At 42.2% G+C, this 10,904-nt stretch overlaps 1 protein-coding gene across 5 annotated transcripts in view; it reads right to left on the bottom strand.

Annotated features, from left to right (window-relative positions):
- Positions 1-5,740: 5,740 nt before the first annotated feature.
- The window catches only part of TRIM44 (tripartite motif containing 44), a 113,369-nt gene continuing 108,205 nt past the window's right edge, over positions 5,741-10,904 (bottom strand). For all 5 annotated transcript variants that reach the window (XM_059931389.1, XM_059931388.1, XM_059931392.1 and 2 more), the window contains one exon: positions 5,741-10,342. Coding sequence is in view for 3 of the 5 variants with exons in the window: in XM_059931392.1 (XP_059787375.1) it covers positions 10,315-10,342 (28 nt within the window). In the remaining 2 variants the exon portion in view is untranslated. The remainder of the gene's footprint in view (positions 10,343-10,904) is intronic.

Raw genomic sequence — 10,904 nt, 5'->3', positions numbered from 1 at the left:
CCACACATTGTTCTTTTTCCTGGAGATGCAACACTGGGGTTAAGTGGTTCTTAATGTTAACAGTTCCTCCCTAACAACTTAGGCTACATTTTACTTTTCACTTCATTCCATCACTCTTAGCTCTACCCTCCAGAGACCCTCCTCTTCCCCAACACCACACACAAAATCAGTTACATCCTATTATCTGATGCCAGTTACGCTGATACCTCAGAAGGGAGAAAAGTATGTGTTTAGGAGTGGAGATTTTGTTTTTTCCATTCTGTTCCCTACCAGGAGGGAATCTCAATATTTTTTCTGAAATCAGACATTGTGTGTGGGTTTGGAACTGAGTGGGTAAGGGGATGGATATGTACCACACCTTATTTATTTTCTCTTCTGTGAAAGGAAGGGTCTCAGCTGTTTTTCCTCCCAAATTGAATTCTCTTACTCTTGAAGAATGACCCAAGCAAAGAAATTTCCCAACCATCTGAAATCTGAGAATTTGTGCCTGGAATCCATGAGGCTCATGGTTTCCAGATGGAGAGACCGGAAGAAGAGGCGGCGGAGGAGCAGAGGAAGGAGGGTGGAAGGATAAAAGGCAAGGGGAAGCCTGAACTCTGGATCGCTCTGCCTGGTGAAACAGGCCAGGCCTCTCATTTGTTCTGCAAGTCTGCCATCTGAAAACGTGCCAGGCCCAAAGAAACGCGGCAGTTGTGCACATTCTCGTGAGACTGTTCCAGTGATTACTAGGAAGTAAGTCATTGTGAAATTGTCCCTTCTGAGGGCAGTGACTAACCTCAGTAGCATGATACAAAAGAAAGCCAATGGCTTGGCTATGAAGAGGGGCATAAACACTCCAGACGGATTTTCTCACCATCTCGGAAATGACAAAACACAGACACTTCTAGAAATCTTGGCTTCTTTACACCACTTTAACCATATGCAACAGTGGACCCCCAGGTGACCTAATTCTTCCTCCACATGTCTTGTCCTCATGCCAGAGGCGGGGAAAGAGGCTTAAAAGGCAACCTAGTTTTGAGTAAATTAACAGGCAAGTATAGTTTGGCCATAAGTTGGCTAGGTATGGTCTCAGAAGGAATGCTCTTTTTTGATCAGACAGGCCAGAGGCCAGTATCTTCTAGGGAAAGAAGGAGTTTGGGGAAAAGAGATCAGAACCCCTGTTAGCAGATGGAAATTGGTTTTTTAAGTGCTGAGAAAATACCCATTTTTATTGTTATCAGTGGTTTCTTTACCATCATGGCCACCCATAATCACCCCACTGACAGAGTCAACACCACCACCGCCACCAAGCCAAAGAGCAATCTTACTTGTCTATCATGGTTCTTCCCACTTGGAATAGGCTGAATCTGATAGTAGGATATAGCCATCCAACTGGGTCAAAAGGTCCTAGAAGCCTGAATGTGTGGAGAGAAACCAAATACAGAAAAGTTACTTCCAATTAACACCTGCAATCTCCAGATGTCCTAATAAAAATGGTGAGGCAGCAAACGGTGACCTTCAAGCCAGAGAACTACACTTGGACTCAATGTTTTCAAGAGCCAAGCAAAGCATTCAAGCTCCTCATAATCTGATCTTCTGGCCTGGGACATGTAAATGTTTAACTACATTCTGGCTTGGGGGAGAAAGCAAGCAGAGGTGAACGTATTCTGTAATGGCATGACTTCAACAGACCATTCATCTCACCCTGAGGTATGAAGGGATACTGCTTGCCTCCTCAGGCTGAGCAGTGCCCAGAATTTATGAACTTCTTCACAGTATGATGTGAATCTGGGGCCTGAGCCAGGCATTATCATCAGGAAAAGGTGGACAATTTCCCTCTCCCTCCCCACTCCTTTTCCTATTGCTGATTGTACTGTTCAGACATGAGCTATGATTTAACGCCTTCTGCTGCTAAGGGTGTTACAAAATATTGGTTGCAATGTAGTCGTAAAAAGTGTTTAAGTAAAAGAAAGACAGAAAGAAAAAAAGAAAGTAGAAAAAAAGAGAAAATTATAGCAAATGTCAAAACTCATCATTACCACAAGCAGATGGATAGGCAGGGAAAAATCTTTGCCTGTATACCAAATGGAATGCAGCTGATTAACTTACATCATTTCTACATACAATCAACAGTGTTGAAAGCAGTGCATCTTGGGATCAAGGATAGCTCCAGTCACATGTTTCTCAATTTCTTTATCTCAGGGTCATCGGATCAGGGCCAGACTGCCACAAAGTGCTCAATGACCCATGGGAAATGAATCATGTTTTCATTCCAGGGCTTAATATATGCATTACATCACTATTAGAAGCAAGCGACTCTGTGGTTGATGGCTCCAATGTGGATTAAGGTCAAAAGTGGCCCTGGAGACCAAATTCCCTGTGAGGGTGAGGGTTTGCCACACAGCTCCATGTCCTTTGCTTCTGAATTCTTCCTTCTCCTAGCAACAACTACTAAATACCAGCTTCCCAGGCTGGTATTATGTCTACATAAGATTTATTTTTCTTTCAGCAAAGAACTGGAGAAATACAAGTAAGAACCTGGTATTACAGGTTAAATTGTGTTACACCCAACTTGTGGTGAGGGTCCAGTTTCTTTTTATTATACCCCAATTTTGCTGTAATGACTATTGCTTGAAATAAATGGGCAATTGACAGGGGCTGAGAGATAACAGGGATGCTTAAGTGATTTTTACAGTAGCAGTATTTGTTGTAACAGGATTTGACCTGTATTCTGGTTATTAGTTGTATTCATCAATTGGAAACTTGGCACTTCCATTGTTCATGCCATTATATGCAAAGCACTGTAGCATGAAAGTCACTTACAAAGCTATGAAAAAACTCTCTAAACACAAGAGGCTCCTGGAACAATAAAACCTCAGGTGGGGGATGTTTTGTTTTGTTAAACTAAATGTTCTGGATAGTCCAAGGTTTATTCCTTTAACCCCTAAACGGGGAATTTGTTTCATTTTTCTTTACCTTTGTGATAGAAATATTTCTAAAATATTTGATATGCAAATTCTTGCTTTCTTCTGAGCATAACTTAGTTTCTTTAGGTGTGATGCTCAGGGTCATCACTTTGAGTATAATTATACAGCCCTATGATATGAGGTGTTTAGAAACTGAGACGTGTAAAGAGCTATTTGGGGCACTAAACGCCCCCCTGAAACAGTGCTTTTTGAGCTCTTCGGTCTACTTAAACTTTTTCTGTCTTCTCTATTGCTGTCAGCTCCTTCTCCTTCTTGAGTTAAGTTTCCTCTAGAAATCTGTTTCCCGCCCTTAAATTTAATCTGCTGTAGGCTTGGAAACCAGACAGCAAACATTTAGAATTATGTGTGAAACAGGAATAAATAGGTTCTGAGTAGGTGCTTTATGGGTAGACAGATGGCCTTTCTCTTATGTGCTTGCTTCATACTATTTATTTCAACTGGTCAGAAGTCTTGTTTACTCACTTCTTAGTTCTCAGTCATTTTTGAACGGGTCCAGCAGAGGTTTCAGATTTTTCCAGTTCTGTCTCAATTACTCACTGTCAAACCACTTGTACAGATTTCATGTTTAAGAAATAGGGATAGGTGAAGCTGACTGAGCCGTGGGTAAATGAGTTGTGACTGACTCCCTAAAATGGTATGAAGGTTGTGGGCCACTTTTGTAAGGCAAATGGTATGCTATGGCCATGAAGGTTCAACTCAGTAAATGAACTATAAAATAGACAAGCTCCCTTTGCAGTCCCTTTCCAAGAATATGAAGCTGGCCTAATGTCAAGCTGTTGGAGATGCCTTCAAGATGTTTAATTAAATTACAGACTCAATGCCAGAGTTGGCTGACTTTTGGGATTCTAAGACTATGGCAAAAGAAGCCATGGCTTTGCCTCTCCTGGAGATTTCATTACTTATGGCCTTGGAATAAAGGAGATAAAGCAAGTCTAACAGCTTCCTCCTTCCAAAAGTGCAGTTTCAGGTCAGAAGAGAATTTCACTGCTCACCTTAACCCTCCTTCCCTCACTGTACACTGTACTTTGCAAACTGTATAAAACAAGGCCTAAAAAAGACAAACTCCTTTGTCCCAAGGCCATACTGTATGTGTTTGTGGAGAGGGGGTGGATGGCTGAAGGTTATTCACCAGCATCAGCTGGAATCAGTGCAGCTAGGAGAGGAGAGCTTTAGAGCCAGGGTGTAAAGTCTGCTAGACCTGGGTTTAAATCCTAGCTTCCCATTTATTAGGGTGAGACCTTGGGCACAGTATTTAACTCTCTGATTCCTGAGCAATAAAACAGAGGATGATAATATTAGTGCTGTGAGAATTAAATAAGATAACGTAAAAGGCAACTAGGACAGTGCCTGGCCCAGGAAAAGACCTCACTAAACGGTAGCTATTATTATTAACAAAATGAATGACTTAATCTGGAGATTCTAATATTTAACGAGTACAGATACTCAATGCAGTCAGTTATCGACTTCAAGCCGCCTTTCATTTTGTTTTCTTTTCTGTGACACCTTCTTCTCTTATTAATACTGGCAGCCTGACTTTCTGCTGGGTGTACCTACCTCTGGTGCCTTGTTAAGGCCAGGAGATATTCTAGACCAGCTGCAATTTCACTCTTTTATGAGTGTAAAGGAAATGCGGCCACCTGCAAGTTGGATCAAGCAAAGATCAGTGAAACAAAATAAAGAGTTGTAGCTTTCAGAGGGAAAGACAATAAAATGAAAAAGGGCTGAGGCAATGGGATGCGGTATTGAGATACTCGCACCAGGAAGTAGGGAAGAAAACCTCCAAACACATTGTGGTTTGTTAAAACACCGAGACTCCCAAGTGCTACAGGGCTTGGCAATCCCATCCCACCAGGCAGAAGTGTGCTTAGCAACTGGGGAGGGAGGAAGTGGGCCTAACGATTGTTCCAGGGGACAAGAGTCTCCCGGCCTGGCTTTATCAGCGTGGCTCACCACCTGACCTTGAGTGACTGACTCCCTCTAGAACCCTATCTTGAACAATTTCTCCAAAGCTCACATACAGCCTCTAGCTAACTAAAGGGGTTTGATGGAGACAAATTTGTTAAAAAAATTTTTTACAGCAGGGTTCATAAACTGCAGCTCCTCCAGACACTTGCTGGTGGGTTTTAAGGATGGATTTTAAAAATTGAATTGTAATGCCTTTAGGTAGGAATTGTACTTTCTAATTCATACAGTATCTACTATCTTGAGTTTTCACATTTTGCCTCTTGATATCAATGCATCCTCTGCTCCTGATATTACAAACTGGACTAGAATTGCTTCATTTAGAACTTAATTCTCTCTCTTCATCAGTTATATCAAATGTGTACTTCTAAGGTTCCCCAAAGATGATTTTGCTGGCCTAACTGTAATTTGCTCTATGAAGGTTTTTTTTCCTAGCAAATATGGTAAAAATTAAAGTTTGACCACCCCCCTGGCTAATCCAAATTGTAAAGCTTTAACATTATTTGAAAACATCATTCAGGACCAAGCATTCTTTACTTTATAATCTACTTTGCTCAGAAAATTTAACCTAGGCATGGATCATTTCACTTTGAGGAGAAAACATCTCTTTAAATAACAATGACTTTAAGTCTGTCCTTTTGCCACTCCCAGAGATCTCCTAAGCTACGCTAGAGAAGTCGGGGCAAATGAGTGTCCCACCTCTCATAACCAAAACACTATCATGTCCAGCATTATCACAGTTAACAATGCAGATCACCATGAATACTTACACCTAGCAGGGTCCTCTGTGCACAACTCTGAGAGACAAATGGTATTTCCAGTAATAGTTTATTGATTTCCAAATGCACAGGGGCACTGAGTCCAAACATCCTGGGATAGCAGTAAATCTCTCTTACAAAATAATTTACAGTATGAAAATGATATACTGAAACATTAACTCAAATGTGTAATTCCCATGAAAGACTGAGTGTTCCCTTGTTTAATGTAAAGCGTGAAAGGGGAAGATGACTGAGGAGGGAATGTGACTGCACAGGAAAACAGGCAGAGGACAATGGGTTCGTTGGTTCTCCCCATCCACGCAGTGTGGCCTGTCACTGTAGAAAGACTGGTCAGGTTTAAGTCCCATTAAGTATAAATCTACTGTCCCCTCGAGGTCATATCAAGCCCAGCATGGGCTCTGCGGCATTTTTTGTACCAGTATACCCACTAGTGTCTTAATTTATTTTTATTTTCCAGCCCTGGCGCTTGTTCTGCTGTTTCTTGTGTGTTCTTCGTTCCAAATGCTACTGTTTTACTAGGCAGTCCCCATGGGCCTTACAGCTCTTGGAACGGGCTGAGGTGGGGCTTCAGAAACACTGTTGGGTAAGGCAATATTAATGAGATCTGAAGTCTCCCCTGCAGGCCTTCTTTTCTCTCAGGGCTGGGCTGAGTCCATTCATAACGAGATAGATTTGTTTTTTAAACAGAAAATTCCAGTTGTGCTAGGCACACCGTAAACATGCAACTAATTTTCTTATCGAAAAGCATGTGTTAACAGCTACTGAGTGTGGCATTTCAGGTATTGGCAAGGGAATATTTTCTAGGTGGAGGAGAGGACTTCCTAAGCCCTGCCACTCCTATCAGTCGTGAATTCTGCAGCCGTGCCCTCAGGCCTGACTAGAGTGGTCAGACTCTCAGGTCACCAAAAAGTCTGGGTGTCCAAATTTCCTGTATCATTACACACCTTGGAGTAGGGCTGGAGTGCAATTTCCCTCAGGGCTGTCGCCTTGGCTCAACGCTTTAGGAGCTGACAACCTTTGCCAAGGAGTTGCTCTTCTTGTTAGCATGTTGTAAGCAAGCAACTAAGCCCCATTATCTGGTGCCACTTGTAATCAGGGCTGGCAGAAACCTCTGCAGTGGTATGCGAGATAATGAGGCAGCTGCTCTGAATTTCTCTTAGTTGTTAAACTGCGCGTGTGTGTGTGTGTGTGTGTGTGTGTGTGTGTGTGTGTACATATACACATCAGGTGTTAGCAGGAAAGTCTATATTCACAGGACTTTGAATTACCACATCCTCACAGACTGGCTAGGTTTACTAAAATATGAAGATTTCCTTTTCTGCAGCAGTGCATTAGCTGACATTTTCAAATAAAGTTAGAGAGCAGAACACTCCTCACTTTTACTATTTCTGAGAAGTTCCATACTCCTGAAGGCCTAAAAACACTGTATTTATGGGGGATGGCACCAAAAAGGAAAGGTGTCCGCCAACTCCTGGGGGCAGGCTCAAGTTAGCAATGTGTACTTAATGTATCTGCTAAAGTAGAAGAATAAGGCTACCTTGCTGCCATTTCTGAGCCTAAACTATAGCCATAAAATGTAATTTTGAAAAAGAATCCATAGAGTGGAATGGTCAGACTGCAGGGGGGGGGAACCTGCAGCCTTTTTCTGTCTCTCTGTTTTAGGCATACACAGAGTTAGGAAGAGCCGGGTACAAAACCTGGCTCCAATACTTCCTAGCTGTGTAACTCAAGGCAAGTGACTCTTGCCCTCCAAATCTGTATTATCATCTGAGAAATGGGTCCTCATAATTGGTCCTCAATATTTTAAGTCATTTCCCTTTCTAGGCTGTCAGAGCAGAGACTCCAAGCAATTCTTGAATTGCCCTGGATTTAATGACAATCAAATCAAAGGACAAACCCCCTCTTAGCCTCCAGATACCCAACCTTTGGAAGGGAGCCAGGGATTGCTGTGAGGACCCAATTCATTCTGAAGACATTCATTACCTGCCTCCCTCGATGACTTCTCCCTAGGGATTTCTGCAAACCCTGCAGCCAGTTAGGACACAGTTGTGAGCAACTCTTACTGACCTGGTAGGAGGGAAGTCTCATCATGCTGGGGCTTAAGGCCGAGAAGCATGCTCCAGCTCTGGGGAAGCTGGTGCCACTGCAGGAAGCATCTTAGTTCTTACACTGATAAATGCTGCCGGCAGGAACTCAGGAGCCTGGGCAGAAGCTGCTGAGCTGTGTTTAATGCTTCCCTGGTTAAAGTTTTATCAGGTGCTGAAAAGAGCAGGAGCCCATAAAGCAAATCTGAAATCCTTTCTAAGTAAAAGCAAAAGTGCTTTCCTTGAGGATTACAGAGTATGATAATTTATTGAGACAGGCTGGCATGTATGTTTGTATTTCCATTCATATCCATTGCATAAATGCCTGGGTTTCCCAAATACTGATTTAAAGTAATAACATATGATCAGGTATGGAGGAGCCAATGATCTGTCCATTGCTAAAATAAGGCTACTACTTGAGATTAAACAATAATTATTGGGGAAAGACAAAACAAGCTTCCAAATCCTAAAATCTTCTTAATATTCTGATTTTTAAACTCTTTTAAGAATGGCCACTGGTCTTCCTTTAGGAGTAGTTTCTTTGGATGTGGTTGGGGGTTGTAATTAGTGGTATGCCAAAATCTCCAGTCTTTGTGGGCAGAAAGGTAAAGCACCGAAAATGTCTTAGTCATTTGTTGGCCACCAGTTTGAGAGAAAAATACTTTTTTTTTTTTTTTTTCTTTTTAAACAGCCCAAACTACTCTCAGCCCCAATGTCCCAACAACATATTTAGTGAGCAAGGGTAATCCTAACCCAGAAGCATATACACCTGGTAGCTTCCTGGCCTCAAAGAAACAATCATTTCATAGCATGCACAGGACTGAACAGTGATATAGACAGGATTCCTATAGTAAGTAAGCATTGTTTCTCCCTCAAAACCATCCTGCACACACATATCAGTTGGCCCTAAAGCTTTGTGATAGGTACACAGGCAGGCAGGCAGGCAGGCAGGAAAAGAGGAATTTCCCTCAGTGCAGGCTCCTTTGGTTCTGCCTCAGAGGCACTAGAAGTCTAGGTCCTGAGTCAACAGAAACCCTAAGGCTGCTTGGATGTAGTTCCAATTGTACTTCTCAGAAGCGAACACCAAAATACCACTAAAGGCAGAGGAGAGGGAACACACCCCCCACTCGCAAATAAAAATTCTCTGTGAAGTCTCCTATTTTATCTTTACTGTTTATATATACAAACATTCTATTTCATAATATAACTGTGTTTGTTTTATCTAAAAATAATGTCATTCCCTGACTCCAAACCATTTGTTAAGTAAAACTGCTGTTTCAGAAGACGCATGTTTTTTAGTTTGCAGTTTTGTATTCCCTAGTACATCATTGCTTATTTAGGAGTAAAAAACTTGGTTGTAAGGAAATGTGCTTTGGGAGTGGGGAAAGACCAGAGTCCAACCACGGTGAGTCTCTGCTCACGTTACTTAAGAGGAGAGAGCCAGCGTGTGGGAGATGACCTGGAGGTGGGGAGAGCCAGGGGAAGAGGGGTCCCTGCTGGAGTAAAAGGAAGGTATATCTGCCAGGAGATGGAGCTCGATTCAACACACCACAGAGGGCCAAGAATTCTCCCCACACTGCATTTAAGCCAAATTAGGCTAAGCTGGGGGAGGGGGAGCAAAACCTACACTGAAAATTCCCATTTGTAATACACATTCCAGACTTTCATGCTGTGACAAGACCCATAAAACCTCAGAATCCACTCAAATAATTCAGGTTCCATCAGATCCTTTAGTGACTATTTTGGAAACTTAGGCAATTTGAGTTCAGAAATACTGATTTCGATTTCAACTTTTAATCAGATCTCTTTGGTCCCTTTTTTTTGAAAAAAAAAAAAAAAAGTCATTTCCTTTCTATCTCTTCAATCTTCTCTTTCTTTTTTTTTCATTTCCACAGCACTGAATTATGAATCTGAAATCCTGGATTACCTCATGTACTAAAAATATCTCTATATATTTCTAACTTTTAACTCTTTATCTGTTTTCAAGCCATCCATCTTATTTCATGAAACCACATTTTCACAGACGTATTAAATGGACTTTTAGAGACTAACTATGTGGGTTGATTCGGCCCTACTTTTCCCTCATTTATTCCATGCTTCAATATGAATAAAGTGTGGTTTTATTAGCAGGTAGGGAAACAAATTCTGACTGCCCTTCAAAATTATTCCAGATCCTTCTTAATGAAGTGATACTGTTTGGGTATACAATATGACAGGGGCCGGCTTTCCTGAGTAAGTTCAAAGCAGCCGTTGAGGCATTACCTGAAGGACCCTTTAATTGCTCCTGGTTGATCAAAGGGGCATTTTCCTTGACCTATCACGACAAGAGAATGAGAAGCACAGTCAGTAAGAGTAACACTGGTCATTCCTTGGACAGCTATGTGCCTGCTGTGGATCTGGGGAGGCATCTGGTGGAAGCACGTTTGTTGCTGGGCAGCTTTCACAGGAATCAGAAGCCGTTACAACACGCCGTCACACACACACAGGGGGAAGGGATGATTTTCCGCTGGGGATGGCAGGTCTTCATGTGTCTTCTTCTTCACTGGCACCACTACAAAGGAAAGGAGAACCAAGTGAGTTAAGACTTCACAAGAAGGGGGGCAGCCTAGTCTACTGACAGAAGGCACAGGCTCTGCTGTCAGACTCCCCTGGATTCCAGCCCTAACCCTACCGCTGCTGCGCACTGTGGCCAGGGGCAAGTTACTTAGCCTCTCTACGTTCTGATTTATTTGACTGCAGAGATAATGATGATAATAAAACCTACTTTCTTAGGTTACTGGAGGAATAAATAACACATATAAAATGCCTGTGCCTGGTACATAGTAAGTGAATAGCTATTTAAAGGAGCAGGTGAGGGTCATAATATTTTTTTAACTTGACAAAATAAATTGCTGGTAAAAATCAGGAGTTTGACGTCCCCTAAGCCTTAAAGCCACCTATTGTTAGAAGAGAAAGGCAAAGAGAAGCTATCATTCTGCACACCAAATGGCACTTCTCACTTGGAATAAAGCCAAGGTTTTAATTCACGCCACAGGGACAGTCACTGGGTTCAGATGTCACCTCCTCAGAGAAGGTATTCTAAGTCGGGCTCCCTGGTTACTCTCCATCTCCAT

This window comes from Balaenoptera ricei, chromosome 8 (genome assembly GCF_028023285.1).
Source record: "Balaenoptera ricei isolate mBalRic1 chromosome 8, mBalRic1.hap2, whole genome shotgun sequence".
Taxonomy (NCBI): Eukaryota; Metazoa; Chordata; class Mammalia; order Artiodactyla; family Balaenopteridae; genus Balaenoptera; species Balaenoptera ricei.
Note: the sequence above shows the minus strand (reverse complement) of the source record. Positions and strands in the feature narration are given on the sequence as shown.